The sequence below is a fragment of the Rattus norvegicus genome, chromosome 3, assembly GCF_036323735.1.
Source record: "Rattus norvegicus strain BN/NHsdMcwi chromosome 3, GRCr8, whole genome shotgun sequence".
Classification (NCBI taxonomy): domain Eukaryota; kingdom Metazoa; phylum Chordata; class Mammalia; order Rodentia; family Muridae; genus Rattus; species Rattus norvegicus.
In genome coordinates this window covers 163,646,695-163,672,860 of record NC_086021.1, presented here as the reverse complement: position 1 = coordinate 163,672,860, position 26,166 = coordinate 163,646,695, and the positions used below count along the sequence as shown (strand labels likewise).

General features: G+C 48.4%; 1 protein-coding gene across 2 annotated transcripts in view; it reads right to left on the bottom strand.

Annotated features, from left to right (window-relative positions):
- Positions 1-1,291: 1,291 nt before the first annotated feature.
- Positions 1,292-26,166, bottom strand: part of Chmp4b (charged multivesicular body protein 4B) — a 40,516-nt gene continuing 15,641 nt past the window's right edge. Inside the window, exons 1-5 of one of the 2 annotated variants that reach the window (XM_063282948.1) lie at positions 11,861-12,242; positions 8,309-8,486; positions 5,678-5,792; positions 4,517-4,643; positions 1,292-2,147 (exon numbers count right to left, since the gene is read on the bottom strand). In XM_063282948.1, the coding sequence (XP_063139018.1) occupies positions 2,083-2,147; positions 4,517-4,643; positions 5,678-5,792; positions 8,309-8,486; positions 11,861-12,227 (852 nt within the window). In that variant the 5' untranslated portion in view covers positions 12,228-12,242 and the 3' untranslated portion in view covers positions 1,292-2,082. Of the gene's footprint in view, positions 2,148-4,516; positions 4,644-5,677; positions 5,793-8,308; positions 8,487-11,860; positions 12,243-26,166 lie in introns of those variants that run through there. The other variant, NM_001399657.1, reaches the window with a different exon arrangement.

The following is a 26,166-nucleotide window of genomic DNA, read 5'->3' as shown; positions in this document are numbered from 1 at the left end:
GTACCCAAAATATCTGGAATGGCAACATCTCTTCAGGCCTGAGAACTTCCTAAGCACAAAAACCTAGACACTGGTGAGCACTATGCCCCCCGACCCAGGCACAAGGTATGTATGTATGTAGAAATAAACACCTTTTTCTTGGAGGGAGCCCAGACACTGCCCCTGGACTAGCCTCTGTGCCTGTCAGAGCTGAGGGGGATCTAGAAGCTCTACTCACACAGACCTAGGGAGAGAAGTCCTAGGCAGCTGGAAAGACTCAGGAAAGGCTGCTCTGGCTTTCTCACATTAAAGGATGCTTGGGAACCACAATCCTGTTGGCAGAGAGACCCTGGCAAGTAGAGCTTGTGACATTAGCCAAACCCAATTCCTCCCAAACCAGGAAATTTCAACTCAGCTATGGAGTCTGAACTGAGTGTGGCAGCCGGGAAGGTGAGCAGGCTATGAGCTGCTTCACACACACAGAACTCCAGGCCTGGGGAGCTGTGGGGTTTGGATGGGAATGCCTCCCATCAGCTCATGTCATTGAATGCCTAGTCCCTAGCTGGAAGAACTGTCTGGGGAAAGATGAGGAGATGCGGCCTTGTTGGAGGAAGTTCCATTGGGGGCAGGCCCTGAGGTTCCAAAAGGCCACACCAGACCCAGTCTCTGCCTCTAAATTGTAGATTAGACGTTAAGTTCTCAGCTACTGCTCGAGCACCATGCCTCCCTCCTGCCACGCTGCCCACCATGATGGTCAAGTTCTGAAACTGTAAGCAAGTCCCCAATCAAATGTTTAAGAAGCTGTCATGTGTCTCTTCAAGCAAACAGAACACTGACTAAGACAGGAGAGTAGCTTGACCTGTGCACACTGAGAATAACAATATGCCTTCGTGAGCTCAGACCAGTTTTAATCTCTTGAGAAGCTAGGGGAGAGGGGGTGGCTTCTCAATCCTGAACTTGACATCCAGGAGAAGGAACGTGTTAAGATCTACTTGGCTGAAGAAGAGCGTCCGAAGCATCTTGACACCGTGGTTTCCACCAGACAGAGGCTCCCACAGGCATCGCCCTAGGTGCTGGCAGACAAAGAGGGAAGATTCTGGGGCTGTACAAGAACCAACTCTCTGAAAGTGGACCTCGACAGTCCCAGGCTAAGTGGGGCCACAGCTCTGAGGCCTCCAGGATCTTGAGATTTCTGGAAAAGAGATCTGCCGTTTCATAGCCCTTCGTGTTTCCCCAGATGACCCTGGACTAGTGCTGGCCTAGGAGTCAGCTCCCAAGGAAGGTGAGAGATTGACTGAACACAACAGCAATATGAAAATTAAATCAAGATATTTAATAGACAGTGCAAACCATAATTTCATCTGAATATAAATGTATGCACATGTTTCCAATGAGTTATGTACCAATTATCACAAACAGCAATGAGGACCTTAGAGCTATGTTAGAAAACTGGATAGCTGGAGCTTAATTCTAACAATCTCATCTGCTCGCAAGAGAGCACATCCACTTCAGATCCGTGTCACAGACTCCAAAAGACTGGGGGGCAGGAGTGACAAGGGCAGGGAGGTACACATGGGGCCAGTACACAGGTGACAGACAGAAACACAGCTCTTGAGGAATCAAACCAGGTATGTTATTACAGCTAAGAACGAGGAAAAGCCTATCTATGGCTTTAAAAATGACTCTCCTGCCAGTACCGTACACGTCCTACAGAGAAATGTGAGACAAGTCAGCTGATTTAAAGGACACGGGCTATATTCTCCAGGTTGTTTCAACTGCAAATGGCCGACCCTCTCCACAGAGGCCTCAGCAGTGGGGTTAGCGTAGTCCAGAAGCTCAGTGTTGGATTTGCAAATACAGTTTATTTTACAGAAATTCAACATTATAAACAGCAGGCACCTCCCACCCGCCCACCCCTCCCCCCACCCGCCCCTGGGCACAGGCCGTGCTATGTGAGAGTGAGCAGGGATGCGGCCTACTGCTTTGGGTGAGAGCTGAGCGATGGAGGAGCCTGCACCTCGTCCTGCCTGCCCTGCGCACGCACACACCTGCCCGATGCACAGGCCACCAGAGTCCGTCTGGGCCCAGCCTCTGCTGGGACAGTTACATGGATCCCGCCCAGTTCTCCAACTCCTTCATGTCGTCGTCTTCCTCCTCCTTCTTCTTGGCTGTCAACACAGAAAAGATGCTTTCTGATGCCTGGCTGGGAACTGGAGTCATGCCCCACTATGTACACACACACACACACACACACACACACACACACACACACCACACACACACCACACACACATACCACACCACACATACACACACCACACACACACACCACACACACACAACACACACATACCACAACACACACACACACATACCACACACACACACCACACACACACACCACACACACCACACACACACATCACAACACACACACACAACACACACATACCACAACACACACACACACATACCACACACACACACCACACACACACACACCACACCACACACACACCACACACACACCACACACACACACACACAACACACACATACCACAACACACACACACACAACACACATACACACACACCACACACACACCACACACACACACACACACAACACACACATACCACAACACACACACACACATACCACACACACACACCACACACACACACCACACCACACACACACCACACACACACCACACACACACACACAACACACACATACCACAACACACACACACACAACACACATACACACACACCACACACACACCACACCACACACACACCACACACACCACACACACACACACACCACACATACACCACACACACACACCACACACACACACACCACACACACACCGCACACCACACACACACCGCACACCACACACACACCGCACACACACACACACAACACACACACCACACACACACACCACACACACCGCACACCACACACACACCGCACACACACACACAACACACACACAACACACACACACACACAACACACACATACCACAACACACACATACCACACACATACACACACCACACACACACCACACCACACACACACCGCACACCACACACACACCACACACACACACACACCACACCACACACACACCACACCACACACACACCACACACACACACCACACACACCGCACACCACATACACACCGCACACACACACACACCACACACACACACACCACACCACACACACACCGCACACCACCCGCACACCGCACACCACACACACACCACACACACAGACACACCACACACACAGACACACCACACACACACCACACCACACACACACCACACCACACACACCGCACACACACACACACCACACACACACCACACACACACCACAACACACACACACAACACACACACACAACACACACACACACAACACACACACACCACAACATCCACACACACACACACACACACACACAGCCCTGTCCTGTAGCCAGACCTACAAGCTGCTATGCAAATTCAGGAAGCCAGCACATCTTCCACAGCAACTCCCTTCAGCCCTCAGCAGGGGGAGCCACACCAGGGTCCCTCAGCTCTGAAGCACCCAGGGTTGAGGAGACAGACAGGAGCGTCCCTCTCACAGGATGCCGTCTTTGCCAAGCCAACTCCACTTGGACCTGCTGGAGCCAGGCTTTGCTAGACTGCCTTGACAGATGAACTGAAGAGCCGGGGGCTTCCTCCTTACCACAGCAGGGGTGGGGGGGGAGGGAGAAGCGGGAGAGGAAGCCCCCAGCTGACAGCCCTTTCCACTCTGGAGTGGTATAGTTTTGACTCTGGAGCTTTGTGTGGAGCCTTTCAGTGAGGAGTGAACACTCAGGGAGGGGAAGAGGGAAGAAATGATGGTTTTACAGAAGCACAACCAGCTAGAGCTGTTTCCCTCCCTGACAGCAAACAGCATGGGGTCCTAGCTAGGGCAAGACTCAAGTTCCCAGAGTATTGCACGGTGCCCAGAACATTCCTATATTTGGTGGTAAGAAAAGTCATTCTAGAACAGAGGTTCTTTTTTCTTTTTTCCTTTTTCAAATTTTTTAAAATTAAACAATTACATCGGTTCCCCCCATCCCTCCTCTCTCTAATCCTTTTAACCTCCCTCACTAGGACAGAGTGTCTTAATTCCCACTCCCAACTCCACAGAGGACATGTAGTGACGCCTGGAGTCACTGTAGCTGTGTCTCTGTGACCTCTGTGTGGCAGTGGCTGCTACTAGCATCTGGTGGGAAGCCAGTGGTTATGCTGCATCGTAGCCCCACTGCTACCCCCAGAATTAGCTGGCTATGTCACCGGTGCTGAGGTCAGGAAATCCTGTTCTGGAGAAAACCAGGGAAAGTCATACAACACTGGCATTGTGGCAATCACAACCATGCTGTTTGGCTCAGACCCCAAACCAAAGTCAACTGACCATGAGATCACCCCCTTCCCATGGCGCCAGGGTGTGTCCCGACTCTGGGCATACTCACCGGGTTTGGATGGTAGGGCTACAGAGGGGACATTTGGTAGAGGGACTGTTTCGGGCCCACTGATCTCCAACAAATTCTTGTCTAGCTCCTCTTGTTCGAGTTCCTCCAGCTCTGCCATGAGCTCATCCTGCAAAAGGAAGTGTGCTGAGACTCTCTGCAGCCATGCCCCCCTCGATGCCCACTGAGCCTTCTGAGGGGATCACTGGTGTGCATCTACACCTAGGTTCCCGTCTAGGAGCTTCTCAGGAGGACGGACTGCATCTTTCCTTTCATTCCTTTCCAAGAGAAGTCAGTGCTGAACCCAGGACCATGCATATGTGAGGCAAGTATTTTACCACTGGGCTATGCTCTCAGCCTGTCTACCTTTTGAACATTTGGAGGGAGGTTCTGTAACCTGCCCAAGCCAGCCTTACACTCACTCGCTCTGTGGTTCAGGCCTGCTGTTCTCCTGCCCCAGGCTCCTGAGTTGTTAGATTAGAAGCCTGGATCTGACCTGATGAAGCATCAGCCTAGCACCATTCATTCTTTCTTTCTTGTTTGTGAGATTTTTAAGTGTCTGGGCGCTTTGCGTGCAGTGCCCCCAACAGAAGGCATCAGACCCCCTAGGACTGGAGTTACAGAGAGTTCCTGGTCACCAAGTGGGCCTCTTTTAGCCTCCAAGGCATGCAAATTGTGTACAGATATACAGGCAGGCAAAATAGCTATAAACATAAAATTAAAAACACCTGTTTTGTTTCTTTCTTTTTTTTTTAAAGGCAGGGTCTCACTGTCACTCTGAATGCCCTGGAACTTTCTATGAAGACCACTTTGGCCTCTGCCTCCTGAGTGCTAGGATTACATGCATGTGCCAGTATGCCAAGCATAAAATACATTAAAAACTTTTTTTTTAAAGTCCAGAATCTGGCCAGGCGGTGGCGGCATATGCCTTTAGCCCCTAGCACCTGGAAGGCAGAGGCAGGCAGATGTCTGTGAGTGAGAGGCCAGCCTGGTCTACAGAATGAGTTCTAGGACAGCCAGGGCTACACAGAGAAACCTTGGATCAAAAAAAACCTAAACAAACAAACAAACCCAAGAACCCGAGATGTGCACACTGTGCCCTGTTGGTGTCTGAGCCTGAAGTCTGTCACCAGAGACTCAGGTGACCTTCCTAGAGCCACTCACCTCGTCAAACTCTTCTCCAAAGCCCACAGGTTTGGAGATAGCTGTGGAAATCTCTTCTGCAAGTTCTTGCTGGTCAGCAATGTCCTGCATTAACTCATCCACTTTATCAATGTCCCTTAAAATCAAACGAACAAGTTATCATATACCTAGGATGGGTCTGAGTCCAGAGCAAACCCTGCTGCGTACCATCTGCCTCTCAGCACATAGTCGCAAGTCTCCTCTAGAAAACGGCCTGTTATTACCGCCTTCCTCCTTCCCTTTAAAACTGGGACTCAAGAGCTGGTAAGATAGCTCAGTCAGTTATGTGGTTGCTGTGCAAGCATGGTGACCAGTTCTTACTCCAGGACCCACATAAAGGTGGAAGGAAAGAACTGACCCCACACAGCCGTCCTCTGATCCCCACCCCAACACCACACAGGTATGGGTGCACACACTCAAAATAAAAGCAAAATTGAGAATCAAAGACTCAAGCAGATGGATGTCCTTAAGCCATTACTTAGTCCAACACCCAAGGAAGCCAGGCTTAGCAGCCAGGTGGAGTCACACACCCCACCCACACCCACCCACACCCACCCACACCCACCCACACCCACCCACACCCCACCCACACTCCACCCACACACCACCCACACCCACCCACACCCACCCACACCCACCCACACCCACCCACACACCACCCACACACCCACCCACACCCACCCACACCCACCCACACTCCACCCACACACCCACGTCACACACCCACCCACACACCCACGTCACACACTCCCACCCACACCCCACCCACACACCACCCACACACCCACCCACACTCCACCCACACACCCACGTCACACACCCACCCACACACCCACGTCACACACTCCCACCCACACTCCACCCACACACCACCCACACACACCCACACCCACCCACACCCACCCACCCACACACCACCCACACCCACCCACACACCACCCACACACCCACCCACACACCCACCCACACCCACCCACACACCACCCACACACCCACCCACACACCCACCCACACACCCCACCCACCCACACCCACCCACACCCACCCACACCCACCCACACACCCACCCACACACCCACCCACACACCCCACCCACACCCACCCACACACCCACGTCACACACCCACGTCACACACTCCCACCCACACCCCACCCACACACCCACGTCACACACCCACGTCACACACTCCCACCCACACCCCACCCACACACCCACGTCACACACTCCCACCCACACCCCACCCACACACCCACCCACACACCACAATTTGTAAACACATCGGGTAAGACCACAGGATTTTTTTTTTTCTGTGTATAAATGTCAGAGTTCTCAGTCAGACTTGAAAACACTTTTGAATAAGTCCTTGGCAATCTCTAAATTGTTTTTGGTAACCTTAATAACCCTTTGATCAAAACTGAGGTCAGAGGGACATATAAAAAAGTCACCTTTAAGACCACAGGATTGGGGTTGGGGATTTAGCTCAGTGGTAGAGCGCTTGCCTAGCAAGCACAAGGCCCTGGGTTCGGTCCCCAGCTCAAAAAGAAAAAAAAAAAAAAAAAAAGACCACAGGATTTTTAACTCCTGCTTCTTCAACCTCTTCTTCAACCCCCAAAGCAACTCTGAACAGGGGGGCAACCAGAAAACACAGCTGAATCAGCTAACAGCACCTCTATTAGGTCCCAAAGGCAAGGCAACTGTGCAATGTTTATATACTGTGCCGCCCAGTTATTCAGGGTGTCTGTATACTTCAGAACACACACTCTCACTAGCCTTTGTGTAAATGTCTGGGAAAACTGAACTAAAGCGATGAGGCCGTGGCCTGAGCAGCACATCCTGCACCTCACTTATGGGGGGCAAGGCTCCTGCACCTCCTGTTTCTAGAGCAAAGAGCATCGGGTTTTCCCAGCCCACTAATGTAAATTAACGTGGTCCATAGAGGTTGCTAGCAAACACGTGACTCTGCCGTGGAGCAGAGCAGCTCCAGCCAGTCTGTAAACAAAGGCTACGGGCAGGCCAGGCTGGAGGCTGCCCTCTGCAGCTCTCTGTGCAGGACCACAGCTGAGCAGCCAAAGCGGCAAGCACCCCTCTGGCCGGCTCCAGCGTCAAAACTAAAGTACAGGTTTCCCATAGAAAGACTCCTGTCATTTACAACCAGAACCAGGCAGGGTCTCTGGTTCTCAGGCCAGCTGAGTGAGAAGCAACTGTCCACAGGGAAGGAAGGACCACGGAGTACAGGAGTAGGGAGAGGCAAAAAGCCATCCTCAGAGTAGACTAAGAACAGATTCAAAGCCCTGGGAGAAAGCACACATGTCAGAGCCCAGTCCTGTCCACACTCAGAACACAGCGCAGACGGCTCCCCTCCCTGGGACACAGACCTCCATCTGATGAAGAGGTGGCTGAGAAGACCTAAGGACTTCTCAACTTGAAACTTTGCCTATCACAGTACCTAAAACCAGTGAAACAGCAAACAGCTTTCCTTCCTCTCCTAAGCTCTGTGTGGAACTGAAGGTGGCAGACACAGTCCAAAGTTCCAAAGTGGGTGACAACCACAGCCAGGCCATGGCCTAAGCAACATTCCCCTCCAGACACCGCTCCCCAGCAACGGCACATACATGTTGTCGTGGGCAGCCTTCATGGCCTTGGCGGCATAGCCCATGTTCTTGAGCACCTCCGTGTTGGTGTTGGCATTCTCTAGGGCCTCCCGCTGGAACTCGATGGTTGACAGGGTGCCATCAATCTGTGCCAGCTGCTTCTCATACCTCTTCTTGCGCTTCAGAGCCTGCAAGGCCGCTAGAGGGAAGAGAGCAGACTTGAGTGCATGGCATGGCGTGATGTCAGGGAGGACGCAGAGCCCTTCTCCTGAGTGTACTGTATACACCTCAGCTGTAGTCTCTGTAAGACGACTGATAACATCTTCTACCCAAGAGTATACAGACCTCACAATACAGACGGGGAAGAAGCATGCCACAACTTTAAATGCCCTCAGAGTAAGAACATGTTCTGGGGTCAAACTACAGCTCAGACAGAGGTGAGAGGCTTAGTTTCCCTGCTACATTGACTGTGGGGAGTGAATAGGCCTAGCGCATTAGTAAAGCAGGCACTGCATCCCAAACACCCTGCTAACTCTCACTATGATAAAACACCGTCCCATACCCACTAGGGACAATAACAACAAGAGGCTTGTAGCAAATACTACCTGAGTTTGGGTTACAATGCTATCCACACAAAAGCCAACGACTCTAAGTAAGATGGCAACAGAGCACAGCACAAAGCTCAGCGCGCTCTGACCAGTAAGTAACTGCTGCCTGGAAACTAAGTGACCAAAACCAGAAGGCCACATGCCTAGAGGTGGCCAGTGCACCATTCTCTCTAACAGGAACACACAGCACAAGTGAGGATGGGGCTCTGGCCATGAACAAATCTGGAGTCTGACCACTCGGTCAGATCGATGCTCTCTGCTTTCTTAGTGCCCAGACTGTATAGAAATAGATCGTTTGTCTGAGGTCCAGTCAGGACAAGCGATTCAATAAGGCGAATCTCTCTGTGGCAAAGCTAGGAACAAATTGTATCTCCCACCAAACCCACACTCCTTCCCCTTACAGTCTCAGAAAGGCAGCCCGCCCAGCAGGCTCTAGCAGAAACTGTAGGACTGGGTGGGTCAGGGGAGCTGCATTTATGTGCACTCCTGTAAGCATCTCCCTCATACAGGAGAGGTGCACCAATGCCATCTCCACAGGCTGCAGGTCACAATTACCTGCTCTAACCACAGAAGTGGTTTCTCTGTATGGTACACATATGTTAACACAGTCCTTCCACTCAGGTATGTGCCTTACAGCCTGCAGGACACATGCTTCACAAGTAGCTGTGAATACCAACACAGAACTGTAAAGTCACTTGAAACACTGAAAGGTTATCTATCTATCTATCTATCTATCTATCTATCTATCTATCTATCTATTCATTCTCCACTGAGAGCTTTGCAGATAACAGCATTGTGTCCCAATGGCTGAAGGTTAAAGACACAGACTGTTAGCCTAGGCATCTGTCCTAAGAATCACTTGCCGGGGGCTGGAGAGATGGCTCAGAGGTTAAGAGCACTGAGTTCAATGCCCAGGAACCACATGGTGGCTCACAACCATCTGTAATGGGATCTGATGCCCTCTTCTGGCCTGCAGACATACATGCAGGCAGAACACTATACATAATAAATGAATAAATCTTTAAAAATGTATTAAGAGTTAGCATGTGCTTATAAACCTTGAAACATCCCACTTGGGGCACTGGGTACTCAGCACTGCTAAAACCTGTCCAAACTGCTATTAAGTAACAAGTTCTTTAAAGAAAAAAAATCACTTGCCAAGAACAATGGTTTGGCCTCAAAAAAAGAAAAAAACAAAAACAAAACAAAAACCAACTTGTTTTTTGTGTTTTGAGATGGTTTTTCATCTGTGCAGCCCTGGCTGCCCTGGAACTCTGCCTCCTGAGTGCTGGGATTGAAGGTGTATGCCATCATGCCCGGCATAACATTTAAACTGATTAAGACTGAGGGCATTGGGGTTGGGGATTTAGCTCAGCGGTAGAGCACTTGCCTAGCAAGCGCAAGGCCCTGGGTTCGGTCCCCAGCTCCGGAAAAAAAAAAAAAAAAAAGACTGAGGGCATAATCCAACGGCAGAGCATGCATGAGGCCCTGGGTTCAACCACAAACTCAAAAGTGACTTCAAGTAACTCCAGATGGTTCTATCCATCTTTGCAAACCAACAACTAACACAGGACTGGTATGCAGTTATTAATATATGCCAAGTTTAATATTTAATTCCATGTATTTTATTGTGCTTTCATATACAAATGGCCCTATCCTAACATGTAAGGCAGCTGTGTGAGGTATACTAATGTATTTTTTATTTAATACTGTCCACTTACAATGAACTTAGAGTGTAACCGGAGGAACACATATGTTCTATTTAGGCGTCTCAGGTGGGGTAACCTCTCTTCGGTTCATACAAGCAGGATCTCTTGCAAGCCCCTCAATATAAAGTTAAGTATGCAAAACTAAGGAAAGGCACCCAGCAAACACCCTCCAGGATCACCCTCCTTCTGCAGGTTTATAAATTTCAGCCCAGAAAGCAGTGGATTCCCTAGGCTGGTATATGGCAGGAACTGTGGATTTTTTTTCTCCTACCCCATCTAACTTCTGTATTTTTCAATTACCTGACGGCTACCGAAAGAAAGGGTACACTCTTGAGAAACCCCAAATGTTTTGCAAATAAAGCAACCCATTTGGTCAGCACTGGCCCTCAAAACCATGTGAGCACAGGTACCACACACTTCACTTCCCATACCTTACAAATGTGGCAAGCTGCAGTGGAGGAGAACCTGGGGAAACCTGATGTTCCTTGAGCCAAAGGACACACTTCTTTCTGAACACTGTCCAAGAAAAACTTCCTTCATTCTGTCTGGGTATCTATTAGAGGGAGGAAATAGGTAGGTATAGGTCTGAGCCACCATACCCAGCTCTAACCAGATTTCCAACCAGACTTGCTTTTCTAAGTAGTCAAAGTCCATAGAGCCCAAACCCAGTATTTACATAAATAAATGCAAATTGGCTTGTAATGGCTTGCCAACCTCCCCAAATCCTGGATGGTTGGATTAAAGAAACAAGTTGTCGGCTAAGGAACAGCTGTCCATCAAAGCCAAGTCTTTAGAGAGGAAGTATCCACAGAAGTCCCTATTCTGCTACAGAACTCGGGTCATACACAAACACACTCACTGGCTCTAACAGTCTAAACTTAACCCTACTAACAGAAGTTGAAGAAGTTGCTTTTAGATGAGGAGAAAAAAAAAGTCTGTGAAATCTCCATATTTAATTATGCCTTTGCCAGTTCCAAGAGAGTAATTACAGCAGCAATTACAGAATCTAATAACTAGCTTTATTGGTTCTGAAAGCTGAAGCAAAAGCAACTGCAACCATGTTGAAATAAACACTGGTCTCCAGACGGTTGCTTCATTAGACCCTCCTAACAGCTATTTAGAAGGCAGCATGCAAGAGACACCCCAAGCAGCAGAGCGACTGGTGGAGAAACCTTCTACAAGGCGGTGACACAGTGGATGTGTCAGTTCAGTACAACTGGAGAGGACTCCCTTTCTTCTAGGCCAAGGTCAACTACCTTCTCCAGGAAGAAGAGAGATCTGCCTGGTGATGACTCCACGTTCAATACAGGTGAAACAGCCCACAGCATCTGACAGATGTGGAGAACGAATGCCTACACACTCCTTCCAGGCTGAGCGCCTCAGAATGGAGAGGGAGGGTTCAGAAGCAGCTCTCACATAATGGACCAAGTGTCTGTGACCTTCCACAAGTCCTGATCTACACCCAGTGAAGTAAGATGTGGTGCGGGGAGGAGCGATTGATTGCACTTCTTTCCCAATCAGTATAAACCACACAGCAAACGCCAGCACACTCCACAGGGGATTTCCCCGGAAACACAGTGGGCCAAAAGCAGCTGAGAAGGCTGCTTCATCTACTCTACCCATCTTTCAAGGGTTCTTGCCTCATTATGCTGTGAATGAAGATTTTCAGGGAGCCTTGAACTAGAGGACCACAACTAGGTTTCAAGCCACTGGCCATTTTACTGAAAACAGGGCAGGGGCTCATCTGTCACCTGTCCTATGCATGAGAGCAAGATAAGACACAAAAGTCAAATCCAAAGTCATTCAAAGTCCAACAGCCTCTTCTATTAGCTAAGAGGGTGTGGGATCCCCTGGAGCTAGCGATAAGGTGGTGTGATCTGCCCAGTGTGAGTCAGTACTGGGAACCGAGCTCTAGTCCTCTGCAAGACAGTTCTCTAACCTGTGGGACCAGCCCCAGCTCCCCTCATCTCATTCCTAAATTTTGGTCCTTGCAAAACTTATTTAAGATTTCTGCTGACCCACAAAGAACTGAAAATGACACGGTTTGCTCCCCTAAATCCTCCTAAGTTAGAAGAAAAAGAGGCCAGGCATGGTCATGGAGGCTTACATATGTAATCCCAGGTTAGCCTGGGCAACAGAGTAAGCTCTGTTTTAAGAAAACAAATCAGGGGCTGGAGAGATGGCTCAGCGGTTAAGAGCACCCGACTGCTCTTCCAGAGGTCATGAGTTCAATTCCCAGCAACCACATGGTGGCTCACAACCATCTGTAAAGAGATCTGATGCCCTCTTCTGGTGTATCTGAAGACAGCTAGCTACAGTGTACTCATATATAATAAATCTTTAAAAAAAAAAAAAAAGAAAGAAAACAAATCAGAAAACACAAAGAGTCATCACTCAACCAAGGTCAAGGGTATGCTGTCTGAGTGGATGCTGTAGTCCTGTCAGGCTGGGTCAGATGCACCTCTCATTCTCCTGCCCTGCATGAAGGCAGCAGGGCCAACCTGGGCTTTAGAGTAAACACGAGACTCCTTGGAAGCCAGGTCCAGGGAGAGTGAGATTGGTCAGCAGGCAACAAGCCTGATAACAGTCTGAGTGAGACCCCTAGGATCCACATGGTGGACGGACAGAAATCCTTTCCTACAAGTTACCACCCTCTCTCTAATAAACGTAATGTGTTTTTCTTTTTTTTAATTTCAGAAGCCAAGTGTACCTTTAAAACCTAGGCTGCTGCTTTGTTTCAGACTCACCTGTAGACTGCCAGCTTCATTCTGCAGCAGCCGTGGAATGATATCCTGACATCTCAGTATTTATTCTCACACAGCTGGGAGTTCAGGCCAGGAGCACAGGCACGTTTTCCAAGCAGCCTCATTCTCGTGATGTATCTCCCTGCTCCCCTAATTTGCTCTCCGTGGCCTGGAGCTAATGTACTCCATTTAGAGATGGTAAAGTAAGTACTTGCATAAGACCAGGAAATGGGAGTCCAAAACCCTGCTGACTTCATCAGCAAACACACAGGGAGTACAGTGGTCTCTGCAAAGGAGATTCTAGAGGAAAAAACCACCCATCTGTTTAACACAGACAAAGAGAAAGAAATAGGCCTCACAATTAACAACCTTACAGAGCGCTGAACCGCCCAGACGCACTAAACGGCACACGGTGTGTTCTGTTAAAACTGTATGAGACACTTGCATTGTCTAGCGAACAGGTCTGCTGGGTTACAGCATGTTAAAACAGTGGTTTAGGGAGTCCAGGTGGCCAGCTTCCTAATCCAGCTCCACCATTGTCATACCAAGCCAACTGCTTAACCCCACTAATCCTCACGGTGACAACACCAATCTCAAGAGGTTATTGTGCTGGCCAAAATTAGGTATGTATGTGACACGCTGTACACAGAGTCTGATATGCAGTAAGTGCTCAGAAAATGTCTGTCACTGGTAAATGTAACTGCAGAACATCTGGTCAGAGCCCATTTAACAGGAAAATATAATCATCAGCCCCAAGATTAAAAAAATCAAAACCGTGAACTTGCGCACACCAACCGACATGTCAATACTGGTAAATCGCAGCTTGGACCTGAGGAGTTGTGGCGCATGTTTTTAACCCCAACACTTGGGAGGCAGAGGCAGGTGGATCTCTCTGAGTTCAAGGCCAGCCTGGTCTACATAGTGAGTTCCAGGACAGTCAGGGCTACACAGAGAAACCCTGTCTTGAAAAACAAAACACAGACAAACCTTACAGCTTGGGAAAAAGTGCTTTCTGCATGAGCGTGGCAGCTGGGCTCTGACACCAGCAAGTACATAATAAAAAGCCAGGTTGGCGCACCAGTAACCCTAGTGCTGGGGCCATGAAGGCAGGGGGACCTTTGGAGATCATGGCCAGGCGGCGTAGCTGAATCGGTGAGGACCCTGCCTCAAAAACTAAGGCAAAACTTAACTAAGGAAGAAACCTGCCACACCTATACACATATCCACACCCATGTCCACATGTATCACTCTTGCCAGTGCCAGCCTAAGCATTCCCAACCCTTGGCTAAAGCACTAGGAAATAAAGGGATCATGGGGCTTGCAACTGAAAGAATCCTGGCCCTGATGCTGGGCAAGAAGCAGGCTGTTGTTAGACCGCTCTGAGTGTGAGAGTGGTCCTAACACCTGCATGGTCGGAGAGGAATACGGGTGGAGGGAGCATTCACTCCAGACTACTTACTTCTCCCTCCTCTCCCTCTTTCCCTGCCTTGCCCAACATCCTCTCCAGGATGACAGGTGCCATGATTGGCACTTTACATGCTTGCTGATACTTTTGGGGAGCAAGGGAAGGGGTTGTTGGTCATCTACCATCCTCCCAGTGACCCCATAGGTAGGCATTATTATTGTCTTACATAACAGATTAGGACATTGAGGCACAAAATGTTTACCACCCATCCAAGGCACACACAGAGGCAGGGATACAGCTCACAGCCTAGTATACACCATGCCCTGGGTTCTATTCCCAGAAGCCCAGAAACCAGGTATGGTGGGACACCTATAATCTGAGCCGGAGTCAGGAGGATTGGAAGTTCGAGGTCATCCTTGGCTACATTGCTAGTTTGAGACTTCCTGGGATACCTGACACTTCAATAAAGGTAGAGCAGGGCTGGTGCGATGACTCAGCAGGTGAGGATGCTTACTACCAAGTCTGACTGATGACAGGAGCTGTCTCTGAGACCCAGATGGTAAGAAGACCCAATCCCTACAGCTGTCTCTGATCTCTACCAGCACACACATGCATGGGAGTGCCCATGTGCACAGACACACAAATCAGTGTAATATTTTTAAAAAGTTGCAGGCAGAGGATCAAAATTAGGCTGCCTGTCTCTCTCCATGGAGAGCAGCAGGCAGCTAGCCTGCTTCTGCCTGAGCCATCGCTGTGCCTTCTGCACCCAGACTCTGAGAGTTGTCTAGCACCAAGGCATCAAGGGAGGCTCAGTCTGCCCAGAAACTACCATCTGGCAACCCAAGACAGCAGGCAGTAAAATCCTCTGACTAGACAAAAAAATTACTTCTCAGTAGATTGGTTAAAAAAAAAAAATCATATGCTGAAACCCTGCACATTAGCATCTCTCTGTATAGGTTAGCGACCCTGAACCAGGTTAACAAGGGGCTCTGTGCAAGCGCCAGGGAAATGAAGGCGTCCTCCTGTGCGTCTCCCCACAGGCAGAGCCCACTTTTCTGTACAGCATAGCGGTGATGGATGCCCAACTAAGTTGGGTCTCATCTTTGCCTGTCAATCACTGCCCTCAGTCCTCTCACCCTTCCTAAGAGTCTAAACTGACCTCTGCTCTGGGAGGCCAGAGCTCTTGGGAAGAACTTTGTTCTCAAACTGCCACATGTCCACCCACTTCTCTCCATATCAGTTCTCACTGGGATTGTTCAACTATGACGCCACAAGGCCCAGTGGTTTGTTATTAAGGGGCAGTGAGTTTGGCTGTCCTGTGACTATACCTGGAGGGAGGTAGCAAAGACAGTAAAAGGAGACTGCTCTAGATTGTGATAAGCAATGGCCAAAGACACAAGAAAGGAGAGGCAGAGGGAAAGCACCCACCAAAGGAAAGGGTTCAGAGGCCAACGTGGCAGGCACCTCCTCCTGATAGGGTGGCTAATGTCTTCACATGGCTCTGCTACAATAGGGTATGTCTGGGTAGGAGAAGTAGGGCTTTTTGTTGTTTTGTGTTTGGAGACATGAATGTGCTAGACAAGCATCCTCCACTGAGTCCCATCCTTGACCCAAAGGGGGTTCACCTCCCAGACACAGCAGGCAGGAAGCAGTCTTGGCAATATGATAACTCAGGGCAGGACAGAGAAATGAGATTTTAGGAAAGAAAAGTAGCCTGGCCCCTTTGAGGATCTACCTCAAGCCAGGCTCTCTTCCTTAACCAGCCACACTGACTTCCACTTAGACGGCCCACAGACGTCTAACTGAAACCTGTAGGGCCCACACTTGGTCTTGGCCATTCCATGCCTTTACTAAAATGTGTCCGAGCCAGATGCAGTGATACGAGACTGTTTTCTCGGCAATCATGAGGCTGAGGGAGGAAGATTTGGACTTGAAGGCCCATGTGGACTTCGAAAGTGAGACTCCGTCTCAAGAAAGGAAAACAAATTCATAAAAATAAAGAGGCCAGTGCTTGCTATGCAGCACATGCCTGTAATCTCAGCACTTGGAAGGTGGAAGCAGGAAGACCAGAAGCTCAAGGTCATCCTCAGCTACACAGTAGGCTCAGCATCAGCTAGGCTTACACAAGACCCTGTCCTAAAAAATAAAATAAAAAACAGTCAAAAGGTCTTAATAAGTAAATTTACATTTACATATTTTACCCCAAAATGCACGTTTGGGGCTTTCTCTGCAGATGCTAAATATCTGGCAATGTGGAGCCCATCTGCAGCCTGGCATCGATCTGTCAGAGCGAAGAAGCAGCCAGCATTTACTTTTCTATTTATCGCTAATTATTTTACAACACGGCCTCACTACACAAAGTTTCTGGCCTTGAATTCTTGACCCCCTTGCCTCGCAGCCTTCTGAACACTGGGACTACAGGTGTGCGCTGTCCATGCCCAACTTTAGACGAGGTGCACACTCTCCAGTTCACTGCAGCCCATCTCCTGCTGACAGTTCTGAACATGGAGCTCACCTCTGGAGGAAACAGCCTGCCTCCAGGCATCAAGGCTGCCTCCAACTGACAACAAGCTCAGCACCTTGCTAGAGGTCACGGCACTAAAGGCAACAGACAAGAAGAATCTCGGTACAGTGTACTGTATGGACAACACTCTCTGATCTCTGACAGACAGCTGGCTCCCAAGAGCACCTGCAACACCCACCCTGTGCTCCTGTAAACGGCATCTAGCTCCGACGGTGCCATCACCGAGATGTGTCACAAGTAGGACTCCCTCTCATCTCACGGCCTCGGCCTCCCCAGGAAAGGCACGGGAGTGGAGAGCAGATGTTCTCCCTGAGTCTCCCTGCAACTTAAACAAAATTGGAGCTCACAGAGTTTGAGATTTCCACTAACAGACTAAACAAACACAGAGGCAAATCTCTCCTGATAGACGTGCATCATCCTGAAATGAAATTAACACCCACACACTCCACTTCCTGACTATGTCACATAATCACGTGGGAGCCTCTCGTCTTGACCGGTTTCACAACCTGTGTTGTGATCTGTGGGAAGATCAGAGACTCCAGCTGCCAGAGGAAGTCAGCACACAGATTTAATGCTGGACACAAGTGACACTCAGGATGGAGTGGTCTGGGAGAGGTGACTCCTCACACCTCCAGCATGGCTGTCCTCTCTAAACCCCTCCCCTGAGCAGGGGTGCTCTAGACACCGCTCTCTTTGCTCCTTTTTCTCCATGTAACTGCACTCAGTGCCTCATACAGAAACACATGTTCTAGCACCAAGCTATCTCTCTGTATCCCTAGCCATTTCTTTTCAAGTTTAAAGGGTGCTCAGAGAGCCCAGAACAACCTTGAACTCCCCTTCTGCTTAACCCCTGAATGCTAGCTTATTGCCATACAAACACCCATGGTGGGGTTTTTACGATAAGCCCTCATCTCAGAGTTCAGGCTGGCCAAACTCACAAGCCGTCCGTTTCAGACTCCTGAGTACTGGCATTACTCATTTGCTCAACCATATCTAACAGATCTTAAAAGGACAGACATGTCACAAGAAAAGACTTCCATAGGAATACAGAAATACAGTATCCAACAAGGAAAAGGTTACACTTGCGATTCAACCAAAAGTTTCTGATTATGTACAAAAGACTGGGTAATACCCATAATGTACAGAAAGAACAAATTACAAAGTAATGAGCATAAACATAGATGCCAGAATTGGAAGAGATTTTTGTTTTGAGATTGAATTTTTTTTTATTTTTAATTATTTCTTTTATTTTTATGTATTTATGTATGTACTTAAATGCATGTTTGTTTGTCTGTGTATGTGCACCGTGTGCATGCTGGAGCCTGCGCAGGTCAGAAGAGAGCATCAGGTCCCACAGAATTAGATTATAGACAGGTATGAGTTGCCATATGGGTGCTGAGAATTGAACCTGGGTCCTATGCCAAAGTGTTCTCCAACCTCTGGGTCTTAGATAGCCCAGGCTACCCTCAAACTCACTGACTAGCTAAGGATAACCTTGAACTTCTGCTCTTCCTGCAGCTACCTCCCGTGTACTAGGATTTCGGGTGGACCTAAGCACTCACATATTCGCACCCCTAATCTTAAAGCATAAAAAAATAGAAGTGCTCAAAACAGAGATAAGAAAACAAAATCTTGGGCTGGAGAGATGGCTCAGTGGTTAAGAGCACCCGACTGCTCTTCCAGAGGTCATGAGTTCAATTCCCAGCAACCACATGGTGGCTCACAACCATCTGTAAAGAGATCTGACGCCCTCTTCTGGTGTATCTGAAGACAAATACAGTGTATTTATATATAATAAATGAATAAATAAAAAAAAATTTAAAAAAAAAAAAAAGAAAATCTTTAAAGCAGCCAAAGGAAAACAAACATAATTCTGACACAAATTCCTCACAGAAAACAAGTTATTGGTAAGAGGATTTAAAGTAATCAATCTTAGTTCTGACTACAGTGATCAAATACGACGACAACCACAGCAAGGCAAAGCTAAGAAAATGATTTTAAAGAGAGTGTGGTGGCTGGGCCAGGTGGCACACAACTTTAATCCCAGTACTTAGAAGGCAGAGCCAGGTGTAGCTCTCTGAGTTCAAGGCCAGCCTGGTCTACAGAGCAAGTTCTAGGATAGCCAGAGCTACAGGGACTCTCAAAAAAAAAAAAAAAAAAAAAAAAGAAAAGAAAAAGAAAAAAAGGAAGAAAAGGAAAGAAGGAAGGCAGCGAGCACGGTGCTCTTCCCCTTACGAGCCAGGCCCTGGGCTGGCCGTCCTTAGCCTGGGTGAGACAGAACGAGCTGCCTGCCCGCCCGTGGTTCCGTTCCCAGGCTGGGACGTACTGTTTCTCTTCCAACCGGCTTTTCTTCTTCTGCTTCCAGCTGAATCCACGCCAACAGAAGCCCCCTTCTGCCTGAGCAAGCATGAGAGCGCCCTGGAAACCGAGATAACAGAGTGCTGGGGGTTGGGACGCTTGTGTGGCATTAGGGAAAGAGGAATGTCAGCAGAAAACACTGGAATCCAGTCTGTACACTGTTTAGAAGAGTGGAGCAAGAAACCAAACTAGCCCGTCCTTTCCGAGTCACCCAGTCACCAAGAGAGGGCTACAGAGACAGACTTGTCCTCCTGCCCAGATGGCAGCAGGCGAAGCAGGGGAGGAAAGACTTTCTTCGGGGAAGTCAGCCTATGCTTGCTTGGTCCATACAAAAATAGGGCAAACCCTCAGAGTCCTGATGCTTGTCTTCCTTTTACTCTGCATGCAGTTTAACTAGAATATGTACCCTGAGAGGCAGGCAATGTCCCACTCCCTCAGGGTCCTTGGTACACAGCAAGTGCTCAGAGACAAGCACTCGTGCATAGGAAGTTGAAGTCCTGGGCACAGAGCTCAGCAGATCCTGACTGGTAACCACTGAAGGAGGGGGCCTAGGAGCAGAACCCTGGTCTCCTGCTTCCCCTATAAGCCCTGCTTATAAGGGAGTCAAGAGAATGGTGCTAACTGGCAGAAGAAAGCCCAGCCCCACCCTTCCCTTTCCTGCAGTCACTCGAGTCAATAAACCCTTCTGCTGCAGAGTAACCGATGCCAACACCTGTACCAAGATCGGTAGTGGCTCTGCTTGTAACCGCAGCACTCAGGGGGTGGAAGCAGAAGACTCTAGACTCAAGGCCACCCTCTGGAAGTCCCAAGTCTGCCTGAGGTAATGAGCCCCTATCTCAAGGGAAAACCAAACAACTGCACTTAGCCAGAGGTGGTGCCTGAACTCCACTCAGTTCCACTGACTCCAGAACCTTCCACCACTGCATGCGTTTTTGAGAAGCAACTCATCTTAAAAACAGGAAGGACAAACATAAGAACAGTTTTACCTAAGAGTAAACACAGTGGGGCTGGAGAGATGGCTCAACTTGTTAAGATCACCGGCTGCTCTTCCAGCGGACCTGGGTTCAATTCTCAGCACCTACATGGTGGCTGCATCCACCTGTAAGTCCAGTTCCAGAGGACCTGACATCCTCTTCTGGCCTGCCTGGCACACATGCATGCATGAAGGCAAAGTATACACATACATAAAATAAAGTAAAAATTTTCAAAATTAAAAAAAAAAAAAAAAGCAAACACAGGGATAGAGAAATGGCTCAGCAGTTAAAAGCACTGACTGCACTCCCAGAGGACCCAAGTCCAATTCCCAGGACCCATACAGCAGTTCACAACTGTTTGGAAGGAAGTTCTAGAGGACCCGACACCCTCACACAAACATACATGCAGGCAGAATGCCAAAACACATAAAAAATTTAGAAAATAAAAATAAAGAGTAACCAGAGCAGGTTAAGTGTGAGGGTCACAGAGCTGCACATTTACTACTTGCTAAAATGGTGAGTTTTATCTTCTGTATTACATACATTTTACCACAGCTACACCACAGAGCCGGTTGGCGGCTGGAGATGTAGTTCAGTTGACAGATTATTCGCCTAGCATTTGCAAAGCTCTGGGTCCCATCCCAGCACTTCAAAAATCAGATGTGGTGGCTCATGCTCGTACCCCAAGCCCTTGGGAAAGAGGCAGGAGGATCAGAACCTCACGTTCATGTTAGCTGCATTCCAAGTTTGAGGCTGGAAAGCACCTGATTGGCATGAGCAAAGCCCTGGGTTCAATCTCCAGCACTAAAAACAACAGCAGACTAGTCCTGCGCCCACCACCTCGTCACCCCTGGAGACACAGCAGATAAGACATGTCATGTGGGCTGGAGAGATGGCTCAGCGGTTAAGAGCACTGACTGCTCTTCCAGAGGTCCTGAGTTCAATTCCCAGCAACCACATGGTGGCTCACAACCATCTGTAAAGAGATCCGATGCCCTCTTCTGGTGTGTCTGAAGACAGCTACAGTGTACTCATATAATAAATAAATCTCAAAAAAAAAAAGAGTCCAAGTGCCCTTTTTAGGGGGAAAAAAAAATTATGTATGTGACATAACAAAACTGGAGAAAAGAGGTCAAAGTGCACAGAATTATCAAAACCTGAAATATTAGATGAAAATAATCTCTGCTCCCTTGAGTAAGTCACAACAGTGTAGGCCACAGTCCAGCAGTGCAGGAAAGAACGCAGGGTAGGAAGTTGACGGAGCACAGCACATTGCTCCTACAATCTCAGCTCTTAGGAGGCAAAGACAGGAGTTCACCATGGGCTCTAGGCCAGCTGAGCTAGGCAGGATCATGTCTCAAATACAAACAGGAGTGCTGAAGATGTAGCTGTTAAGAGTGCTTGTTTAGATAATCAAATGCTGGGGTCTAGCTCTGGACCACATAAACTGAGCATTGTCTCAAAAACAAGGGGTAGGACATGAGAGGAGATGGCTCTGTGAGTAAAGACTAATGATCTAAGTTCAATTCCCCAGACCTATACAACAGAAGACAGAACTGACCCCAGAGTTGACCTCTGACCTCCACGTATGCAATGTGGTATGGGGCTCTGTACGTATGTACATACGTACATACATATATACATACATACACACACATACCGATATAATTGTTAAAAGATTGGGGACAGAATAAAGATATTTAAAAGGGGGAAAGGTCCTAGGGTGTTGGCTCAGTGGGCAAAGCCCTTGCCAGAAGCATGAAGATGTGAGTTTCAATCCCAGGAACCAATTTTAAAAAGCAGAGGAGGGTGACAACACATCTGTAATCCCAGAGGGAGGTGGAGAAAGGGATTTCCTGGAGTTCCATATATACAAACATTAACACACACATGCGGAAGGAAGGAAGGAAGGAAGGAAGGAAGGAAGGAAGGAAGGAAGGAAGGACAGAGGGAGGGAGGGAGAGAGGGAGGGAGGGAAAGAGAGAGGGAAGGAAGCAGGTTGCCTGGAGAAAAACATTGCCCCGGACAAAACAAGACCAAAGTAGTTGATCAGAAGTAAAAATGAGTGCTATGGGCCGACCTGCCTCTCCCTGTTTACAAGCTGACGCCCTAATCTCTGGCGTGTCAGTATTTGGAGATGGAGCCTTTGAGAGGTCAGCAGTTAGGGAAGCTAGAGAGATGGCTAGCAGTCAAGATCCCACTCCAGCACTTCCAATACCAGGACTGTGAGAAAGCCACTTTCTGCTAGTACAAGACGAGCCATGGAAATCCTCCAGCCATTGACCATCTTTAATCTCACATGGTATGCCCATGGCTCCCTGGGCCTGCCTCTCAGATAACTGACAGTCCCAGTGTCTTCCTTGCCTGTACCACATCTTTAGCACTTGGCTATTCCTGGATTCCAAATTCTAGAAATAGAGGTGTAGTGGTTTGAGTATGTTTGGCCCAGGGAGTGGCACTATTTGGAGGTGTACCTTCAGAGTAGGTGTGTCACTATGGGCGTGGGCTTTAAGACCCTCTTCCTAGCTGCCCGGAAGTTGGTCTTCCTGTTTGCCTTTGAATGAAGATGTAGAACTCTCAGCTGCTGCTGCACCATGCCTACCTGGATGCTGTCACGCTTCTGCCCTGATGATATTGGACTGAACCTCTGAACCTGTAAGCCAGCCCCAATGAAATGTTGTCCTTATAAAAGTTGCCCTGGTCATGGTGTCTGCTCACAGCAGTAAACCCTGACTAAGACAAGAGGGGAACACCTGCCATGCTATTCCCCTCCTCCCAATGCCACTCTCTCCCAACTGGTTCTGGCCACAAGCCTTAGTTCTCTTGTCTGTAAAATGGGACAAGGGATAAACTCAGATAATTGATCCCTGGTCTTTTTATTTCCAAGAGCCGGGGACTCATTAGAACCTGAGCAACGCTGCCAGCCGTTTGAGCATCACCCTTCCTCTCTATCTGCCGCCTACATGTGTGCCTAGATAAGGCTCTGGACAGCCCAGGCTGCAGCCTCTCCACACTGACTCCACCTCAGGAGAAGCCTTTTGAAACATTGTCCCCGGGGCTGGGGATTTAGCTCAGTGGTAGAGCGCTTGCCTAGCAAGCGCAAGGCCCTGGGTTCGGTCCCCAGCTCCGAAAAAAAGAACAAAAAAAAAAAAAAAAAAAAGAAACATTGTCCCCAGGATTCTAGTTTGGACATATCCTTCTTTACTGCCACCCTGTCAGCAGTTACAACTTCCACTTACTTCAAAAAACTGGATCCGAAAAGTTGCTCTTGGGTCTTTTTTTTTTTTTTTACTTAAGGAAAAAGAAAACTTTCTGTTTTAAATTATCCAAAGAAAGGAGAGACATTCAAGCCAAAATTATCTCAGATGTGTGGTCTCACAGTCTGAAGACCCAGAGAGAACAGAAGTCAGCTTGGAAGCCTGGGGCCATAAGAAGAGGGGCAGGCTATTGTTGTGCCTACCGCAGGGGGGAGGTAAGGTGGAGAAGCAATACAGCTCTGAGACAGAGCCAGCGCCTCAGAGAGCAGCACCACAGTGCAAAGAACCACCGACAGGCTAAAGAAACAAATGGCTCAGTAGCTAAGAGCACTGACTCCAGGAGACACAAAGCCCTCTTTTGGCCTCCACAGGCACTACATGCACTTGGTGCCCAAACGAACATACAGGCAAAATATTCATATCTGTAAAAACAAAAATAAATAAAATAAAAAATATATATGCATATATATATATTAATTTAACGGGAAAAAAGAACCAGCTGGAAGAAGCTGAAGTATGAAGGTATCTACAAATAATGAAAGGACGTGTGTGTGTGTGTGTGTGTGTATGTGTGTGTGTGTGTGTGTGTGTGTAATACCCATGTCTTAATAAATTCCTAACTTACTCCTCTCCCAGCAAGAGGTAACCCTTCTTGTAGAATCTCTCAGTCCTTCTGGCTTCCTCCCTTGGACTGTAGTCATAACCCACAGACTAGAAGTCTCAGACATCAGCCATTAATCATTTCTGAGCTCCCTACAAAACCTAGCACAGCCAGCACTGTAAGAGTCTGAGAAACACCTGTGTGCATCTCCTCCCAAGTCCTAAGTGGCTGGCTAGGAGGTCAAGACAGTTTTTAGGGGGAAGGAAGTTTACTCTTTGTACTCATCTGCCTTACTGTAAGTAATATACATTTCAATTATAACACACACACACACACACACACACACACACACACACACACACACACACACGGTTGGAGAGATAGCTCATAAAGGGCCTGGGTTCAAATTCACAGCACCCACATGGCAGCTCAGAACTGTCTGGTAGCTCCTCCTGTTCCAGAGGACCCACGCACGACCCTCATACATACTGGCAAAATATCAACGCACATGAAACTTAAAAAAATTGATCATTTTTAAAATTTAAAAAAGAAAAGTGCCGTGCCAACTTTTTTCTTAGGTCTCTAAATCCTCCCAGATCCTACATGAGTTAAAGGGGAGAATTAGTCTGATCCTTTGCATGGGAGGGAGTTGTGACAGGGAAAACCAGAGCCTTCTCAGCCTTGTCACAGAATAGAAATGTAGCGGCAGCAGCCCCTGGGTTTGTGGTCCTCTACCCAGGCTGTGCCAGTCCACCAAACCACCCACAGTCACTTACAACTCCAAAGAAAACAACCCCCAAATAGCAACTGTTCATTTCATCTCTTCTGTCGGCTGACTTTCTGCAGCAACTTTATTTTGAAAACTATCCTGGCAGGGTAGGGAACACAGTGCCACAGTGCTAGTCTGTCTGTCAGAAAACATCAAGGCAGGAGAACTCACTGGGACAAAAAGAGGCACTGAGGGCTCCATTCCTAGTGTGCTTGCAGCGAGCTGCCACTGTTAACAAGTCTGAGCCTCTAGGCCTGGGTTATCCTTGGGTATGACAAGAAGAGTTCAATTCTCTGACTTTCCAAAGCTTCCTAGAAGACAAGAGTGTACTGTTCAAGCTACTAGAGAGAGCCACTGCAACAGGCACTGTTTGGGACTTGAGGTTTTAGGCTCCCGATTTATAAGGGAAATGTTTTCCATATTAAGAGGCTTAGCTTAACTGCTCACGGTGGGGTCAGGACTTACACTGAACACTGAGGCCTTTGGAGAAGTCTGCATCTCTTCCTGACACACCCAGCATCCCCAGTAGAGATGGTGGTGTCTCAATCGCCACTCTATATTAGAATACATGTAATTAGATACACTCCAGGTAGGCCAACCTTTAACAACTGTACACAGGAAACAAGTCCTCCATACCCGATGACCCCACAGATGGATCAGAGGAAGTAAAATCCTGTCAAGAGATGTATCCCTACTGCTTAACTCGTCACTATTGGCTTTCTGTTCAGTAAGACCTGAGGCTGCTCAGACCAAAAGGAAATCTGTGCTTGAATCACCAAATGGCTAGCCTGTTACGGAGCCACAGAAAGCTTGGGAGCCAGGGGAAATGCCCTACACATCTGTGCGGTTGCCTGGACCCAGGCTCACTCAGGGAGAAGCCGGAAGCCATTATGCGGTTCTGGCCTCTGAAGGAGGGAATCAGAACGGAAG